Raw genomic sequence first — 20,821 nt, forward strand, 5'->3', positions numbered from 1 at the left:
ACAGGGCAAAGGGCAAAAATGCATAATTTGGTTTGATACCTTGTTCCTAAACTAAGCTTGGCCCATATACACTTAACAGGACACCCCATTAATTCAACAGCGTTGATTTGTCATGCACCTGAAATCAAACTACTATCAAGAACCACTGTGAATCACCTCTCTAAGCCAAACGTGCCTGTCAATTTCCATGTCCCTTGTGTTGCAGTTCTAGGGGCAGTCTCTGGATTGATCTTTCTCCATCTCCCATGTCCTGTTCTCAACACTCAAGAGTGTATGCTGTTTTTTGTGAAATGGTAAATGCTGTGTCTCTGTAATATGTCACACCTCCAAATTATGTCAATGTTTTTCTCTCATTCTCAGCAGAAAAGACTTGTGTGGTCAATAATGGCATCAGTCATAGCATGCATCTCATCATTCACCATCTAATACAACCCATGCTACTGAATCCTGAAAAACACTGGCTGGTCATTGTTACATGAGGTAGCAAGGGGCTTCAACCTCCACCATCCTACATGTACAGTACAGTTGTTCTGCTTGCAGAATCAACAATTAAAACTATTGGAAAAAAGGCTGACTGGGTGACATGACAGCTGTATATTTTTAGAACAGATCCCTGTCAGGGAAGGGTAAAGGCTAAATCACATCTTTCCTGTTCTAAAGGCATTTTTTATACAGAGCTGGTATGGTGGGTGGGGAACTGTTTCGAAACAATGCAGCTTTTGAAGACTACTTTTATTTATAACATCACTGACTGGTTTAAATTTTATATTGCATCCATCCATAACTGGAACACTGTTTATACTGCAGATGGTCACAGAACACCAGAGTCCATCCTGGAGGCACATGGCATGAGGCAGGTCAGAACATGACACTTGTGCATCACAGATCCCCCCAGATATGCTATCACACGAAACATTTATCTGTAGAAATCGTAAACACTGTGCAAGAAAAGAGGCACTGCCAGGGTGTTTAAAGACGTGAAAGTAAGGCGTTTTGCTTCAAAGAACAAGTTTTTGTTGATGAAACACTCTGTTAAAACAGGTCCCAGTCTAATAACTTGAACGCACGATTTGCAAAGACACTCAAGCTTAGCCAGGAATCCAACATAGACAAAACAGATCCATAATATGCGTTTCATCTTCTGTCTGTGCGCATATGGTAGCTCTTCAGTACCTGCCACATCTGGTATTACCTGCAACTTTGCTTAAAATTCAACACACTGTTTACTCAGCAGTGTACCTATAGCTCAATAACTTCTTGCAAGTTATTATCATGGTACAGAAATAAATTTAATCAAAAAAGGACTTGCCACACCTTCATAGAATTGGCAGTTACACTACAATTACACAATACTGTTGGAGTTCATTCTATAACATTGGGCATGTATTCATGCAAACAACTATGTGAAATTGTATTTCTGTATGTTTTCTATTGGCTTATATTCTGCTAAGTCCCCACTATCTTGTAAACTATTTACTCTTCCTCTTACAGTTGAAGTATGGGGGAAAAAACGATTTTACCTCCATTGAGAGATTCTATTTCTCCTCTCAAATAACTTTCCTCAGTTGTGCCTGTAGACCAATATATACTCTATCCTGAGCCCTTTCACATGTCTGTAAAGCACCCTTTTCCTGATTTTTTCAATATTTCTCCATGAAGCCATATTTTTTAAAAAGGTGGGCCATAGACTTAAGGAGATAAACCAACTGCTCACAGATTAACTCTCTCCATCCAGAAAGCCGTTCATCCTGGCCCATACTCTGTTTATAATCTGCTATTCAAAGTAATTACAACAATCATAAGATCAGGAAAACACATCAAATTGATGTTAAAGATTCCCCAAAACTTCATGTCTTCTAGTCAAACATTAAGCAATCCGGTCTGTGATGAATTCACAGCAGTAGGAAACTGTTCTGGCCAGGCAGGGAGAGGACGTCTGCAATGAAGGAGCCTGGGAGATGTTAACCTAGAGCTGCTTGGCTAAACATGAGCAGCATCAATTACAACCCAAACTAAAAAAGTCTTAGAAGTGAAAAATAGTGCTATCAAATGCTGCAAACTGTTTAAGCGCAGTTATAACGGATAATTCTGAAGGGAAGATCAATTTTCAGCAAGAACTTACTTTAGTGTTACACTTCAGAGTTGTGTGCAACACCAATGATGTTCCCTGCTACTATTCCTTCAAACAGAAGAATTGCCTTTTGTTAATTTCCATGTGTGCATTTTGTGAGAGTCTACAATGTTCCTTCTGCCATGACTATGTTCCAAGATAAGCAGCTGTCTCTGCAAAAATGAATAATCACCTGTACCTTCAAGTAAGTTAATGAAATTGTAAAAGCAGATTACACAATATCATTTTTAATGGACTTAATTTAATTGTTCCATTAGTTATAATCACCCACTTGTGTTCTGGAAAGTACAAGTTACAGTTTTTCTACAATGTTTTTGGCGTGACACTTCAGCACAACAGTGTTCATGGAATTTACCCGTTTCCTTTCTTTGTTATATCAGATCCCAGGATGTTGAAAAACTTACCTCACTCCTATGAGAATGGCGATCAACATGGAACAGATAGGGTCAGCTATCATGAGATCATATTTCTGCATTAATAAAGCTGAAATGATGACTCCAATACTTCCTAGGGTGTCTGCTACGATGTGCAGAAAGACTCCTGAAATGATAAAGTAAATACAAAAATTAAACATTTATAAAAATGGCAGAAGAATAAAAAACTCAAATCCACATTTTTTTTTCTGTACACCCTCTAAGACACAACCAACTTATAGAACTTTGCACTAAAGGGCGTTTCTCTCTCTTCACAGCCAGTGCCAGGTTTCCGCAAAGCCCTCAATTACCTAACTGGATAAAAGGCTTAAGCACTGCCAAGCCTGGGAGCACAGCAGGGTGATGATGGTTAGTGCCATGTTGAGCAGGCAGGTCAGAGAGCTGCAGTGCTGTCCCCACGGCTTCCTCTCCACACCAGGGAGCAAGCAGGATGCGTGAATCCAGGAGCATTTAAGAGCACTGGCTCAACAAGAAGCAGCCTTTTCAGCCTACAGCATCACACACCATTTCAAAGATTGTGAACTAGAGGGCATCTAGAGTAGGTGGTCTCTTGAAAATTAATCTACACATCAGGCAGTTTGTGCTAAGTGACTGAGATGACTGATGGTTTTACATCTTGAATTTTAACAGATGGGGGAGGCTCTCTTAGGGCCTTGCCTGTATCATTCCTCATGTGATAGACCTCCATGTTCCAGAAGGGCAATGTGCTGAGTCAGCCACTGCGATTTACACAATTGGCCCAACTCGGACGTCCCCAGCCTGATCCCACTGCATCGCCCCCACGGGCTAAGATCCTCCAAGTCTCCTGATGGACATGGGGAGCCACTTAGCACCCATAGCCACAAAACACACACTTCTTTCGTGGAGAGTCTAATAGCCTTTTTAAGACCAGCCTGAAGCTCAGTATAGTCTTATCCTGAGCCTTTTCATACCCACACACTTTTCTACATTTTTTCTTAATTTCTCCATCAAGTCACATTTTCTTAAACTTGAATCTTTATTTTACGGATGAATTTTGAGTCGTCAACTCTGTTCCAATACTTTGATACTATGTTTTGTCCATATTGCAATATTCTTTCCAGTCTCCCTCTTTTTTCAGCTGTATCTGTAGCTCTGTATACTTTTATTTTTAGCACTGAGCCTTTTTAAGGCGTTTTTAATTTTGCTTAATTGTTTTAGGGCTGAAATCATTTTGATGTCTTAACATTTTGTTTAATGTATGACTATCATTCTCCTCTTGTTTCTGTTTCCATCTGTTCCCAGTGCACTGCTTGTAAATTGCCTCCTTTTTTCGTAGTCTTTTTTAAAATAAAATTATAAACCCCAAATTTAGATACATTAGACAACAATTATCTTCCTTGCATGTTGCATTCATAAACAGTTATTCTTTTTATGCAGTAAGAAACCAAACTAGACAACTCACTTTCTACTGAATTGCACCCTGACTCCTTGGGTTTCAGCTCTCTCATCTTATCTCTAGTCTTTCCCTTTATCAATTTTGACTCTAACTTCAAGCTCACTAGTAGCTGTTCATCATTAAATAATTAAAAGATCTTATGTAAGTTTTTTTTGGATAAAGTTAATACATTTGAATTAAATTCTTCTCAGAATTTGGTTACAAAACATACTGAATTCCATCCAATGTCATCTTTTCATCGCACCAGACCTTGCCTGCACTTTGGCTCGGCAAGATATTGTTGAAGCGCACAAACGAGTTTCTGTGCGGATGGGATTTTGAAAGAAGTGCTGGAATGTAGAGGAGGCTTGGAGGCCCTTTTCAATAGCCTGCTGCTCTTGTAAAGGAGAAAATAAGCCTACCAGCCAGGAGGGAAATCAAAGAGGCTCAGGAGCTGTAATGGCCCCCGCGCTGATTTAATGGCAGGTTGTTAGGGTAAAGTGCCCTGAAGCACTAACAGGAACGGGCACTGCTGAAACCAGCATCGGGGCTGTAAACTGCCCTCCCCCATGGCAAGCAAAGGCCAGTTTCCCTTCAGGGGGCCTCCTGGAGAGACCCCTGTCTGCCAGGGTGAAGGGCAATCTGCATTCCTTCCTCACTCACTTTCTCACAAGCGTCAACCACAACACCAGGGCACAACACATTTAAAGTTGTAGCGTCCTGCACAGCACAACACTGTCCTGCCTTGCAGTGAGCTGCCGCACTGAGGCACATAGTGCAGTGAGTGGTGTCCCAAACTCTGCTCACCATTCAGTCTGTTTGCAAGAGAAATTCCAGGTGACTGAGGTGCACCTTGGCGCTCATGTTAGCGTGTGATCCATAGACTCATTTAAGGCCATGCATGCATGTCAGGTATCAAAACCAATAAATACAGGCTTATCACTGCTTTTCCACTATATTTCAGTTACAGCCATTTCAGGATTTGTGAACAGCAGGCTCATCTTAACTATATAAGTCAGTATCTATAGATGTCATTTGAATATCAATACAGCAGTTGTTTTAGGAATAAAATAGTATAGAGAAAATCTAGTTTTGGTGAAAGCCTGGTACCTGTATAAATGTTAAAACCCAACCACATGCTTTAAGTTTTAGTTCAGAATGGAAGACGACATTTCTGAAGTTGTGGAGATTTATGTTTGGTATTCTGGAACAAGACAAGTAACAGCTGGTACCTCATAAGAAGCGTTCATCTGTAATTATTTCAAGTCTCAGTTTACATACCCCTTGTTACTGTTATTCTGCTTCCCACTGTAGTCAATGACAGTCCTACTTTGATACTTAAGTAACTTCATGCAGATGTTTATGAGATTTGATCTCATTTCTAAAAATACTAAGCTTCTAAGGACACGTTAAACTGCATGTGTACATTGCAGTATCTGTAGCTCTCGATACTAAGAATATCTAAAATCTTGACCCTGGCCAAGAAAACTGTCTTCAAAACCTGAGAAACCCAAGGACTGGAGAGGGATGAGAATTTAAAAGTGCTCCTAAAAGACCAGCAATAGTGAAACAGTAAAATGAATAACCATAAAACTCATCATAAACCTCTTCCCGATAAGATCGTCCCTACTGATTGTCAATTAGTCAATGGCACACTCTGTTGGGCACAAACGGGTACTGCAGCCTGTGTGTACATCCAACACAGTATAGACCTGTGCAAGAAAACTACATCAAACTGATTCTAACTTGCAGAGCCAGAAGACTCCTAGCACACCTCTTCAGGAACAGTTACAGTCACACTTTTGAAATACAAAACGTCTTTCTCTAGCGGCAGTGTAATTTTATTTCAGATTTCTTGTTGCTGTTGCTTGAAACAGATGGCACTTGAACTGCATCACCCCATAAACAAAAAACAGGTACCAATTTGATCTCCCAGTCTTTTTCATCATGCCACACACGTCAGCCATTACTGCTGGACCTTTCCTAAAAGTTCCCTGCTGGTGAACTGATGGGCCTCTTCTTTTCTGGTTAAGTATAAATCTGTCTTTAATTAAGTGCATTTCACAAAATCACCATAGTGGGAAATTGAGTCATTTTTTCAAGGCTTATTTCTTTTTAAAAAAGGTTCAACTTTAAACATTTGGCAGGTAATGTAAAGAGACTCTTTTCAGTCTTTGTCTGATGAGTGAAAACAAAAATTACATCAAAATGAATTTCCTCTAACTCTGACTTAGCAAAATATAGGTGCATGAAAAGAGAAAGGAATACTGAACATATCAACAACATAACTGTTCAAAATGACCATATACAAAAAATTCAGATTCATTCATAACTTAAAAATTTTAAAAATACATGCTGTTCATTTACTCCATTATCTTTAAAATGATTCAGAAACTTGAGTGAAACTTCAGTGAGTCACCTTGATTGTTCAGTAAAGGTATTAAGGAGGTTAAGCACTGCAGTAAAATACTCAGTAACAGGTTTTCATGGGCAGAATCACAGAATTTTTCCCAACACCAGTGACCTCAAGAACTTTAGCTACAGCTTTAAGATAATCCATATGTCATCCCAGTTTCCACTCTAGCAAATTGAATGTTTGGATATATAGATACAAGAGTAGAATTTGAATAAAGTGATGTTGTCTTAAACTATTCAATGCAGAAGACAGACCTCATTTATAATATTTTGCTAACTAGGTTACAAAAAAGATATTGCTGCTCTGGAATCAGGCCAGAGAAAAGCAACAAAATTTTAGGCCTACATTGAAATAAAAAAAAAAACAACTAAATATTTTCCATCCTGAACAGAGAAGACTACTGGTCTGATTCGAGTATCCAAAATCCTAAAGGGCACTAAAATGTCAACCCAGTGGACTTCAGAATTAACAGTGAAGCACAAGCCAGAGGAGACAAGGAAGCAGTGCCTTGGTCTTCGCATTTGACGACAGAGTTTGTTACTTTAACCGGTCTGTATATGACAAATAAATGATATATCACAAAACAGGAATCATTCTTTTTACTGTTCTTTAAAATCAAAAACTAAAACCAACCCTTTTGTGGTCTGGTGATGAAAACTGAGCACAATGTTCTAAATAAGGTCTGTAGAGTGTATTGTAAAGCTTGAGCATAACATTACTGATTCAAATCCCACAAGTTTTGGTCTTTTCCAAAACATTTAATTTGCTTGTTTTATTGCTTCCTCACATTGTCTTGCAGGAGACAAGGAAGAATCTACATAAACTCAGAGATTTGTGTTTTTTGTTGTTCATTTTGTAGCTTCCTGCAGCTGGAAATCACCCATGCAACATGTAGAATTTCTTGCAAAAAGTATTCATCCCCCTTCTAATGTTATTTCCTTTGGTTGAATTAGAAATGAAGTACACAGTTTAAATTAAATATTTTTAATGATGGTGTGAATGGAAACTTTAATGTGTCCTCACTCCTTCCTTAACTGTAGACTAAAGTCTATAGACACCATAATGTAGTCAAAATTTCCCAGTGACTCTGTCATGTCTACCCCTTAATGCCTTTTTTTATGGGTGGCTGCTTCATTAGCAATTTTGCAATCAGCATATTACTGCTGTTTTGACTCACTGTAAATAACATCTTATTTAAGTTTTAAGATTTAAGTGTTTCCATTTTCTGATTCTATGATGCCAATAGTATTTAATATAGAACTGTGGTCAGTATGAAGAACGTTGTCAGTTAATAATAATAATTCCTTACATTTATACAGCGCTTTTACACTCCACTCAAAGTGCTTTACAGGTAATGGGAACTGCCCGCCACCACCACCAATGTGCAGCATCCACCTGGATGATGCGACGGCAGCTGTAGTGCGCACAGTACGCTCACCACACATCAGCTATCAGTGGGGAGAAGAACAGATTGATGAAGCCAATTTATAGATGAGGATTGCTAAGAAGTCACGACAGGTGTCAGTTGTGAGTTGCGGGGTGATATGGCTTCTGGCATTTCTTCCTTAATTGTCAGTAAACGCCTCAGTGAAATATTTATTAGCCCTTCCCCTTTCAGTCTTCATTTTTTATCTCAAATACTCCATACTTCATTCTTTACTTTTCTTATTTAATTTAGACTTTTTATGTTATACCTGCTTGATTTGAAATCATAAACTGTTTTTTTCACGTCTCAGCCACACACTGGAGAATGAGCAAGTGTAGACAGACTCTCCAGACCTGCCCACCTTTGAACTACTTGTCTTATAACGAATCCCACCATCCCCTCGGCAGTACTCAGCTCATTGCACTCAGCCACTTCACAAATCCCCGTCACAGTTAGCTAATGATATGAAACAGGGGCAAACCTGTGATCACAGTGATCACTGAATTCCCACTCTTTTTGCCGTTGCACTACTGAAAAACCTTATTTTGACTAAAATAAAATTTTCTCTCTTGGCATAAGATTGCTTTTACCTGTTATTGCAATTTATTGCACTCTTTCTTTAACTGAATACTGTTCTTAATTATTTTATGTAGTGCTTTGGTACTCCTTAATTTACTGGTCTGTAAAAACACTTAGCCTACTGCTTTCTAGACAATCTATTTACTCTTGGAATAAACATATGTACTTCAAGCAGACCATCCTTCATGTTTTATGTTTATGTCTTCTCTCATTCTACTTCTTTGAAGATCTATCTCATTGCTTCAAAGTCTGCTTTCCTGAAATTGTACACTGGGGTCAGCAACCTTTCAGAAGGAGCATACAAAGACATTACTACTTTAAATTTAATATTAAACATATCTAAAAGGAATAAATTACTATGCATGTCTTACTATTTAGTGTGATCATTGCCCTTACGGAGTTCTCCAATCTCAGGCTTGTCACTTTAAGCAGCACAATAACCTGATTTTCCAGTTGTTAACTGGCTACAGGAGAGACAAAGAACTGCCTTCATGTGTGAAAATACAGAGGTATGTTGATCCAAATGCTGAATGCTGTGAAAATACCACTTTCATCAGGCTGACAAATTTCACTGGCAGGAACTTCCAACAGGTCATCAGAAAGGCACTGCGATTGCTTTCAGTAGCCCCAGGTGTTTCTCAGATCCCTGCACTTTTAGTTCCATAAGTCTGAGCACTGTAATTCAATTAGTTGCATTTCAAAATCCTCAGCACCCATCCCCGAAATGCCAAAAAATCCATGTCACTGTTATCAAAGCTGTCTGGTTTAATCAGGAAACAAAACATTAGGCCAAAAAAAATCTGAAAGACAATTCTGATGGCAGTTCTCAAATTTTGTTCAGGTGGGAATCTGCAGCAGCATGCGTAGGCAGCAAATGAACAAGTAATAGGTTTATTCCTTTTTTCTCTTTTCAGCATGGAATAAACCTATTACTTGTTCCCAAATGTATACTCCAAATTCAGCAACATGGACTAGCGATGTTCTGAAAGTTCTTTGAGTTTGGAAAATAGCAGAATGTTGAGGTGTCAATGACCTGGGAAAAAATGCCAAGTTTTGCAAGAACTATCCTCCATGTGTTGAAAAGACCCATAACATTTGATCTGTACCCTGCAGATGGAGGCTGAGTTCAATTATATGCATGGTGATGTTGCCCAGTTTTGGAACCCATTTTTTTTTTATCGTGCAGTTCAGGGTAGTTTTGACCTTTTTCTGACAAAAAAAAACTTGATTGTATCAAGATAGTCCACAAAGCGTGCCAAAGCCGGAGCGGAGCGGTGGCACCATGGCTAAGGATCTACAGCTGTGGCTGGAAGGTTGCCGGTTCAAATCCCACGGCCGGCAGAGGAATCCTACTTCGTTGGGGCCCTGAGCAAGGCCCTTAACCCCAACTGCTCCAGGGGTGCTGTACAATGGCTGACCCTGCGCTCTGACCCCAAGCTTTTCTCCCTGTCTGTGTGTCTCTTGGAGAGCAAATTGGGGTATGCAAAAAAGTCTAATTCCTAATGCAAGAAATTGTATATGGCTAATAAACTCATGTTAAAGCCTTCCCACAGGTTAACCAACAAAAACTGCTGTGAAGCGGAATGTCTTGTACGCAATGTCCATCTCCTGAAACAGAGCTTGAAACTGCTTGTGTGTCGAGGTAGATCAAGCCAAGAAAATTTTCATCACTGTAGTCATCACATTGTTAAGCTGACAGTTCAACATTTTAACAGCAAGATTGGAATAATACATGAATAATTTACAGTGGGGTAGCCAATGTGATCTGTAATGATTTTTATGAATCCCTTCTGTTTTTGAACCGTAGCATGGGCACAGTCAGTTGTCACGGGACATATTTTCTTGCAGTCGATTCTTCTTTCTTCAAAATGATCAATAAATGACTTGGCTATCCCTTTCCCTTTAATGGTTACATGTATGGGTTTTAGGCAGCACAGCTGTTCTCACATTTAATCAGAGTCACAGTATCTCGCAAGAATTGCTAATTGCGGTATGTTGTTTATATCCGTGCACTCGTCAAGCGCAATGCTAAATACTTTTAATGCCAGTGTCCGTTGTTTGTTTTTCAGCTATTTCACTTACACAGTGCTCCACCAATCTAGCATACACAGGTAAGTCCTTAATTCTAGAGATGACTTTGTTTTGGTTGGGCAAACTATTAAACAAACATCAGAACAAATAAGAAAAGCCTCTTATACATATTCCTCGTCTGTAAATGGCATTCCATATTTTGCAACACATTGTGCAATTTTGTAACTTGCTTCTGTGGCTTTATTTTTACTTACACAGAAAATAGTAAAGATGCTGCTTTGTTTTCTGTACCTCGCTATGATGCAAAACACTAACAGGAAGTGTTCGTTGTGTTCGATCTGAAAATGTCACTGGACATTTGATGTGTGACAAACAATGCTCTCACAACATAGAGCACAATCACAATCAGCACAGTCTTTACGTTGAACAAATCCATATTCATCTTTTCAAAAGAGCAAACATTTAACAACTGCTCTTTTGTCCAGGATGTTTGACTTAACACTTAAGTGTGAAAAATGTTATTGGCAGCACAGTCTGCAAGCTTTCCTGTAAAATCTAAAAATAATGCTGTATATAAAGCAAATGAATTGTTTTTTCTAAGCCAAGGAGTTTTCATTAGGAAGCATGCTGTAGAGAATTACAGAACAGTGAAGCATAATTTCTATTGTTTTTTAACTTTGTGGCTTGTTACTTTTATTGTACACGCCATTAAATATTCCTTTGCATCCCAATAATGTTGCTGTAGTTTGCCGACCCCAGTTTTAAATCTTTTTTTTACAGTTTTAAAACATACTTCAAAGCCTTACCATATCAAGATCACAGCTCCCTACTGGTTCTCTCACCTTTGTTTGCCTCACTCTATCGTGATTGCTTGAAATGTCAAGATCAATACAGGCTTTTCATCTTGTAGGTGCTCTGACTGAAGTGAGTAAGCAGTTGTCTATCACTTCTGTTTTAGCACCTTACACCCCTGACATCCCAATCTGTGCTTCAACAGATACAATCTCACAATAGCCAAATCTTCCTTTGCTCATGCATTTCTGTTATCTGTTGTTGATTTCAGGAGATATTAAATAAAATTAACAGAAGTGTACAAAAAATATTAATATCTCTATACAATTAATAAGAACAATATGCATGATGGAAGCAATGAGAGTAGGCTTTAAAGGTTTTCATGTGTTCAGTAAGACTAGTGCCATACTTGGCACAAAGTTTGGAACTTGGTAATAAAGCACCAAGTTCATTGTTCCCCTGCATTAACTCAATTTTTCTATAAGCATTTCGCTTCTTTCGCATTTTTTGTTTATTAATCCACAGGACAGAACACACACTTCTGATCTAATGTAATGCTCTACAACTGACAAGAGCTGTGAAGACTGGGTTTATAAACAGCAGGGATTGATATATCTATTCAACAGATATTGCATATGGGATACAAACAGTTTTTTCTGGTGTTGTTAAATATTTAAATAATACTCTGCAGTTATTTAAAAAAAAATATCTGTTCTCGTCTCAGTAGTGGGATGCAGTTACTGTATGATAGGGAACCAATTTTCAATCTGAACAATTGGATCAGTTCCCACCAACATGCTGGGAGAAAGCACTAGTCCACAGTGCAGCAGACCAACTCACCTTGTAAAATCTGTTTACTGGAGCCCTTTCCTGGCGTGTTTGAGTGATCCTCTGAAAATGGAAAAAAGAAATATATTATAAAACCGTCATTTACTACACTCTCCCCTGCAGTGGTAAACATACATTCCAAGACTCAGACAGAATGAACACAATACAAGATTAATTTATCCATATTGTGTATAGTTATGGGGACCATATGACTCTGATAACTGGAAGAGCTTTATTCAGACCTGTACTTAGAAGAACTAAAACTTTTTTTTTAATTCAGTATTGTCTTTAGAGATGAAAATCAGTGCTCAATTCCTTTGCACAGAAAATATGTACTCAGCAGTTCACTATTAAACTGAACCCAAAATTTAAACTTTGTACTTTGTACCAATTAGTAACAATATTCAGCTTTTCACATACTGTGATTGTTGGCAGGAGTACTGCCTGTATATAAATGAACCAAGTTCTGAAAACAGACCGCTCACAAGCGAACTGAACCAAGCAGAAAATACTGAATACTGACTGTACCATGATATGAGGATTACTGTATTCATACTACCTGCTTTTCAGGACTAGAGAATTTATTTTCAGACAGCACTGGTTTGAGAAATACCATTTTCCATGTTTAACAATCAACAACACCTCAGTATCAGTGGAAGACCCTCAAGTCTTGAGAAGACTGCATTGTGCCATTTTCTACTGAACATGTATAACTGGGTTACAAACCCAAAGCTAGCAATCTGGATGTATGAAGTGGACAGCATGCTGACAAAGCTTTACCTTACCATGGCAATGCGTCTCCTGGTGATCGTGCCCATGCCCATGCCCATGGTGATCGTGCCCATGCCCATGGTCGTCGTGCCCGTGCCCATGGTGGCCGTGCCCGTGCCCGTGCCCATGGTCGTCGTGCCCATGCTTCAACTCGTGCCCATGGCTAAAGCCTCCATGACCGTGTCCATGACTCAGACTGCCATTGAACAGTGAATGGCTGTGACCATGGCCTGCAAACAAACATTTTTTTAAAAAATCAAACAAAGTTTTTGTTTTTTTATTTGTTTTTACTTGAAACATTTTTTACATTAGAGGAATAAGCAGATTGGGCAACTATCACTAGCTGTTTTCATACTGCTATAGAATATGGAAAGCAAAAAAGAAGATTTCTTTCTTTTCACAGGACAGCAGTGTGAGTGGGTCTTGGGGCAGCATAGCTCTCAGGCTCTGTCACACTGTCTCGATGTGCTTCTAGGCTAGAAACTACAAAGGCCAAACGTGAATATAACCAGAAGGACATTTTCATCAAAAGATGGTTTGCTTCACATCAAATTAAGTAATTCTGGTAAACAAATATATTGCTAAGCATTAAAAATAACCATTCATAACTAATTCACAAAATTTAGAAAAATGACAATTCCCACAGGTACATTCCTGCAAGTGACTTTTTATAAAATAGAAGGGACATGGATAAATCCATTATGCTGACTGACACTTGTCATTGACAGGGTTTACCTACCGTAAAAGCCTCAGGTAAGTAATGTACGTGGTCACCAATGGAAGCAACACAAGCTGAACACCTGCGATGCACTCATCAGGTTTACATCAGGTTTTAGATGCGGTCTTGTGGGGTCTCTACCCCCTTTCTCTCGCAGAACCTGAACAAGCGGCCTGTTCACTGGTATCTGAGCTCTAGATACCACTTATCAATCCAGCTCACTCCCCAAATATTCAATGGAGCTCACGTCTGGTGAGTACACTACCGTGAATCATTGATGAATGAATCATTACCATGATAATCTCATCAAGTTGAATGGCCTTGAAGAGTCTGTAATCTCATGATTATTTTGCCCTCCTAGACAATCATGCTATGTTCAGAGAATCTCTCCTGGGTGATATATACAATATGTATATACTTAGGATTTGAGAAACCCCAGATTACCTATCTCTCAGACCTGCTATGAAGGGGTTTTAATCTCCTGCTTGTAAGGCAGACTCTGCACTTTCTCCATAAACAGCAATCCCCCTTAGGACCTTTGTGTAAAGCCAAAGATTAGGGAACAGCCATGGTGTGGCCTCCCTTGCCGCTCTTACGTCTGTTTTCACCTCATGAACAATGTACTGCTCTTACCTTCATCTCCATGGGAGTGGCCATGGCCGCCATGCTGGAACACAAAGATGCCGACCAGATTAACCAGGAGTCCGGCCACTGACACGGGTAGCAGCCTCTCATGATGGACGTCTGGGGGCTCAAGCGCTCTCTGAAACACACGACGCGTGCACTCAGCAACCAAACCCCAGGAGAACAAAACCCCACAATTCCCATACAATTGTCATGTTTAGTACTTGGTTGCAAGTCCTTTGCAGTCGATGACTGCCTGACGTCAGCAACCCATAGACATCAACAGACACTAGGTATCTTCCTGACGATGCTTTGCCAGGCCTGTAATGCAGCCATTTTCAGTTCCTGCTTGTTTCGGAGGCTTTTTGCCTTCAGTCTTGTCTTCAGTAAGTGAAAAGCATGCTCAATGGGATTCAGGTGGGGTGATTGACTTGGCCAGTCAAGAACTGCACTGTATGTTTTACAACACGAACATTTAATTCCTAGGCTCCCTGATATGGACAACAAATCCAGAAGCTAGATACCATAAATTACACTGGGGAAAGCAATATCAATCATGCAGCATCAAGGACATCTCTTATTCACTTTTCCTCTTAGGGAGGTATTACTCCTTTCTCTTTTTCTGCATGTCACAGCATCATATTTGTAACATAAGTGACTGATGCTGGATGGATTTCATCTGTATTTTCAAAGGCAAAGTTATGATGCAGACATCAATGGCAAAAACCCTCAAAAAGCCAAATACATTTTGTGGTTGCATTTTTGTAGCCTTGCTTTGTCAAATTCAAAATAAGTGTTGTATTGGCATGACCAATGAATTACAGTGTTGCAAAAGCAGATACACAGATAATTAGTCAGAATGAAGCCCTGAAGAGTTTGCAGCTTGCTCCCTGGCTTTGGTCTAACCAAACTCATCAATGTGTGCCACACAGCCACCTAGTGGCAAAGCACAGGAAAATATCTATATTTGTTAACTTGTACAAAGCTCTGCCCTATTGTACACTATAAAGCACAAGTCAATTATGGACAAATTATTTCAGCTGCTTGCAGAACAGCAGTAAAATGCCTACCTCCACTCCTTCAGAGAAGATGAAAAAAGCTGTGAAGATTAAAAAGAGACCGTTCACAAACCCAGCCAGGACCTCAGCCCTCACATACCTAAGAGAGAACACAGACAAGGTGAAATGGGAGGGGACACCACTTCACATTACGACAAACAACACTCGCTAAATTCACAGACTGACGGTTTGACTCTCTGGTGTCAGACTCAGCCTGATGACAGCTTGCTCCTACACAAAGCCAGCAAACAAGTTCAGACACAAACATGTACATTGATGTTGTGTCACTCAGTAACTAAAAATGGCATTGGAATAGTTTGGAAATAGATTCACATAGTTCTTAAAATGTGGTGTTTCTTTGACTACAACATTGGTAGAAAATTAAACCTGGTTAAATTGTATGTTAAATGTGACTGGGATTTACAATATAAAAATATTAGCGCACTTGAATTATGTCTATAATTATGGTGCCCATATGACTCCATGTTTACCTTGAGAAAACACAGGTTTTTCAACTGCTTTTGAAATGAATGGCTTTGATTGATAAATTTAGTATTGTGCCTTTTCTGAAATTAAACTTAATGCCTGCACATAGTAAACACATGACTGATTAGCTATTCACTATGAAACCTAACCCTAACTCCTACAAACAAATTGGTTTTATTCAGCTGTTCACTGGGTCTGGGCAGGAACAGTGGACAGCTGATCAGTGGGACATATTCAATGTGCTTTGGAAAGAAATAGTGCTAAATAAATGCCAAATAAATTTCTTTCAATTCAGTTTTACAGTCCTGTGGAATACAAAAATTCTGGATTATTTTAGTGTAAATAAGGTATGTAGCCTTGCTTCAGTTATCCACTCCCCATTTATAACTAGCAACACAATCTCCAGGAACTGACTGTGCTGACAAACTGAGGACTGACTGAAATATATAATCATCATCATCATCATCATCATCCCCCTTATACTTATATAGAGCTATTCTGGATGCTCCACTATTTTACAGGTAATGGGGAATCCCCTCCACCACCACCAATGTCCAGCATCCACCAGCAGCCAGTTCCCTCACCCAACATCAGATATCAGTGGGGAGGAGAACAGAGTGATGAAGCCAATTCATAGGTGGGGATTAGTAGGAGGCCATGATTGGTAAAGGCCAATGGTAAATTTGGCCAGGACACCAGGGCAACAACCCTACTCTTTTCAAGAAACGCCCTGGGATTTTTAATGACCACAGAGAGTCAGGATTACACTGGGGCATTATGAGCCACAGAGACCACAGGATGAGCACTCCCCTAGTCCTGGTCCCTCTAACACCTCTTCCATAGCAGCAACCTTAGCTTTCCCAGGAGGCCTTCAATCCAGGTACTGGCCAAGCTCATACCTGCTTAGCTTCAGTGGCTTGCCAGATGTGAGTTGGAGGGTGATATAGCAGCCAGCAAGCTCCTTAATTTGAATGACTTAAACTTTTAATAAACTTATTAAAGCCAGAACTTGTATGAGTTCAAGTGAGGATGTGAGTTTAGTCTTGGATATATATTAACAAATTCTTCCCAGTCCCCACAGCACCAAGCCAGCAGTTTTACTGCTGTCCAGGCCTGAACAGGACTATCAGGCACACACAGACTGAGGTACACATGCTTCATTCCCTTACCCGTAGGAGAAGGCATCGTTGGACCTCCACCTCGAGATCACGGATGCCGCCAGGCCAGCCAGCAGGGCCGTGCAGTCGAAGAACATGTGAAAAGAGTCTGATATGAGTCCCAGGCTGAAGAGGAAGGAAAAGAATCCTGCATCAGCATACAGTCTGGAATAGCAGGCTGGTTGCCCATCGTGGCGCCAGCACTGAGCATAAGACTGCGCTCGCATTCAGGTCTGGTAACAAGCTGGTAGCTCATGACAAACATACAATTAAAAGAATGAGAAAGTAAGACAAGAATACAAATCTTCACCTCAATTTTACACCTAACAAACAGCAAACGGTGGAAGAAATCGCACAGGATTCCATTTTAAAAATCCTGACAGGAAGCCTAATGATTCTTTTCACTTGTTGCAACAGCAGTTTGACCCACTTGCATTACAGAGCCCTTCCAGAAACACCAGGGGCCTGGTTTTCAATGGCACTGAGCACAGCTCCAATGCTACGAAATTACACCCATCAGGGATGAGGGCCAAGCATGGATTCTGTCGGTGACATGGGCACAACTACTCTTGATTTCCACAGATATAATGATGTAGCCTTCAAGGGATAAAAGAAAAGGCAACAAAAGTAAAAGAACAAATTATCAGAAAACTAGAAATAACTGGTCATTATTAAATTAGAGGTGACTATGTTGCTGCCCGTTTTACCAGCAGATCTGAACCCTGGTCATTCAGGCCCACACACCCACAGCCTTTCACACCAGCCAAGCTGTATTTGAGTCCTTAAGTGAACTAACAAGTTAATTAACAAGATCTTAAGTTAATTATGAAACAGTAAATAAAAGGAAAACTCTCAACACATTTAGGAACAGACAAAAAGAAAGTTAATTGCATTCGACCAATTCATCCTGTTAGTGGGTCAATTAAGGATTCCATTAAGTACCCAAGAGTTTAGCTGGAACAAAAAGCTGCAGGTTGGGGGTTCCCAGGACCAGGTCTGGGAGTCCCTCATTTAAGGACATTTAATCCCCAGGCTGCATTATTCACATACTTGGGCACATACTTGGGCACTGTGCAGCAGTGTACTGGTCAGTCAGCAGGTAGGCACACACACACAACTGAAACGCTGCTTCCTCTTAGAGAGGAGCCTGTCCCAGCCACTCAGGGAGCATGCAGCCCCCCCCTCAGTGGGACCCTAGTCCATCACAGGGGTTCAGCATGGGTGCTGTAAAATACTGTACACTGTGGTTGGAGGATGATAAGAATATAAGTATAACAAACAATAGGAGGTCAACCAGCCCATTAGTAACTAATTGATCTGCCAAGCTGAAACCACGATTTATTCTTCAACGGCATGAAGAAAGTTATTTTGGGCTCAGCAGCTCGCGTCATACTCCCACAAACCTTTGAGTTTTAAATGCACTTTCACATGGTTTCCAGTTGTGCTCTCTGGTTCATTTTTTGTATTGTTATAACTAGGTGAACGTAAAAAAAAAGATATTAAATGTTGATTTTCTGTTCTTGTCAACTATACCACCAAGTTCAATAATTCATTATAAACTCATCCTGCAATTGGAAATTTCTGCACAAGGCACACTTTTATTCTCTATACAAATCCTCCATACTGTGATTCAAACCAGCAGGGATTGCTTCCAAATGAACAAAATCTGTTTAAAATCAATGTTTTTTTCCCCAAGAATGCAATTTCCATTGCATATCCACTCTGCAGCGGTCAACAGCAGCTGAGAAACATACCGTAAAAGTGCTCCTGATAAACTGACATCGTTCCTCTGTGTAGCTGACATAGACAAGCAGAGCTCATCTGCCTGCAGTGGAGGATGACCCTTACAGCCCTGCTACCTGCCCCAGTCCAAACTGCAGCTGTGGCCAGCTGTTTGGGAATTCCCAGGAACAGAGCACAGCTGGCTGAGCACTGTCAGGACTGGATGGAGTGGAGTAAAGCAGGGGAATTCTCAGCCTAGGGCCCTGCACTTCTGGTATGACATCAGCTGACTGTCCTCCATGTGGAAGTGATACAGACAGTTGTACTCAGGCTTTGCACTGCTAACAGAAGGACCCTGCAGGACCATGTGACTAGAGCAAAAAGCTTTCACCTCACCCAGTCGGATGCAGTGGACCTGGGCACGCAATTAATTACAGTTGATTTCAAATGCACAGCTAAGCTGTTTGGAGGCAGGAACAGAAGAGAATTGTTAAAAAAAAGATGATACAGACCACATGCTGTTTACTGAACCTACTTGGTAGTTGTCAAAACAAATTAAAATGCTTAATCAGCACTGCACACAGTCCATTAATACATTGCCTCACAAGAAAGCAGTTGACCTCCTGTTGACTGTATGCTGTTTGGAAAAATGCTTTGGTTCCAATTATCTACTTGCTGCATTTGGCAAATTAAACACAGCACCACGTACTGGAGAAATCTGCTATTTTGCCCCTACCTATGTGCGCAGTCTAAGATACGGGAACTGGTCACTGCCAAGTAGCCCCTCCTGAATCAGTCTCCCTAAATCACAGCACTCTGCTAGTTCGGCTTCTCCAACAAAACCCTGTGTTTTGAGAAAGTATCACAAACCGTGCCTCAGAATGAAAAAAATCCCATCTCCCTATGCCAGCTATTGCTCCATGTCTGTGGAATAAGCGCTACGGAGGAGCACTGCTCTCCAGACCTACGTGGCACATCCTGGTATCGTCAGCCAGGCGCGTCCGAGAACTTCTGCGAGTGTTTTCCGTCTTCTTACCTGTTACTCCATATCCCATATAGCAGCTCCACAAAAGCGAAGGACAGATTCAGACAAAGGAAGAAGAACAGGTTTCGAGAGGTTTTATCCGAAAGGATAGATCTGCAAACAGAAGAAGGGAGGGGGGGAGAATTACCAGACAGGGCTACCCCCAGCACTGCAACAAGGAAGCGCTGCTAAAGGAACTGCCCGACACGGGGGACCCATTAAAACTCACCCCCGACTCTCTGTCAGCTGAACGTCCTGGTGCTGCCCTTTAGATTTACATCACCATTCAATGTGTAAAACCAAGTACATTTATAAGTCCGTCTCAAAAAACATTACAGCAGCCATATTACCTTCTGTTGGTATACAGGCAACAAATTAACATATGGCATCTCCCGGCAACATTAGAACATAACCCAGGCACATCATTTGCGTGTTAAGGGTGTTGACTGTGCAACTGTGAAGCGGTCTTTTCATTTTAAGCGTAACACCCGGTAAACTAAGATGTCCCTTATGAATTCTGTAGTTCTTTCCGCGATTTAAGATGACCGTATGTACTTTCACTGCCATCTGTGGTTCATACAGATACACTCCCCGGCACTGCACCAATCTGTACACTGCAATTGGAAAATCACAGGCAGCAGCATTTACACTTCCAAAAGCCCACTTAAAATGTTTTTTTCTGAACAACGCGTGTTACCGTAAGGCCTCGCAGTGTCTGCGCCATTGCCCGCCCAGGGAGAAGTTCCTAACCCGGACAGATCCTCACTACCACAGCGCCGGCGGAGGAGAAATCACCCAAACACCCGTGTCTTGACTTAAAAGTTATAGAAATATCATCCGTTTACCTAAACCATCCCGAGATCTTGCCCACGAGGTTGAATTTGGGAGGTTTGTATTCATCATCTTTAATAGACAAAGGTAACATTTTTATCAGCCCAACACCGACCCCCGGCACTGAAGCTGCACTGACTGGCCGGATACCCGGAGTCACAGGCTTGTTGCGGTGGAGAACAACGGCACTTCCGGCCAGAGGGGGTCGCTGATTGCCACTCAGATTACTGCGCAATTAAATGCAGAGCTGCCTGACGCTGGCATATTTTACGTTCACCTGAATTGTATTTACCTTATGAAAATGTACGGCTCCCTATGTGCACACACTAAACCGCTTGTGTTGACAGTAGACGAAAGAAGTGTTTTCAAACAGGAATACACCATAGACATCATACTT

At 40.7% G+C, this 20,821-nt stretch overlaps 1 protein-coding gene across 1 annotated transcript in view; it reads right to left on the bottom strand.

The window, feature by feature from the left end:
- Window positions 1–20,592, bottom strand: part of slc30a7 (solute carrier family 30 member 7) — a 41,173-nt gene extending 20,581 nt beyond the window's left edge. The window contains exons 1-8 of the mRNA XM_088927671.1: window positions 20,439–20,592; window positions 19,606–19,707; window positions 16,860–16,973; window positions 15,217–15,304; window positions 14,156–14,285; window positions 12,819–13,034; window positions 12,046–12,096; window positions 2,536–2,671 (exon numbers count right to left, since the gene is read on the bottom strand). Of these exons, the coding sequence (XP_088783797.1) occupies window positions 2,536–2,671; window positions 12,046–12,096; window positions 12,819–13,034; window positions 14,156–14,285; window positions 15,217–15,304; window positions 16,860–16,973; window positions 19,606–19,707; window positions 20,439–20,518 (917 nt within the window). The 5' untranslated portion in view covers window positions 20,519–20,592. The remainder of the gene's footprint in view (window positions 1–2,535; window positions 2,672–12,045; window positions 12,097–12,818; window positions 13,035–14,155; window positions 14,286–15,216; window positions 15,305–16,859; window positions 16,974–19,605; window positions 19,708–20,438) is intronic.
- Window positions 20,593–20,821: the final 229 nt, after the last annotated feature.

Source organism: Atractosteus spatula, chromosome 11 (assembly GCF_055471065.1).
Source record: "Atractosteus spatula isolate fAtrSpa1 chromosome 11, fAtrSpa1.hap1, whole genome shotgun sequence".
NCBI classification, from domain to species: domain Eukaryota; kingdom Metazoa; phylum Chordata; class Actinopteri; order Semionotiformes; family Lepisosteidae; genus Atractosteus; species Atractosteus spatula.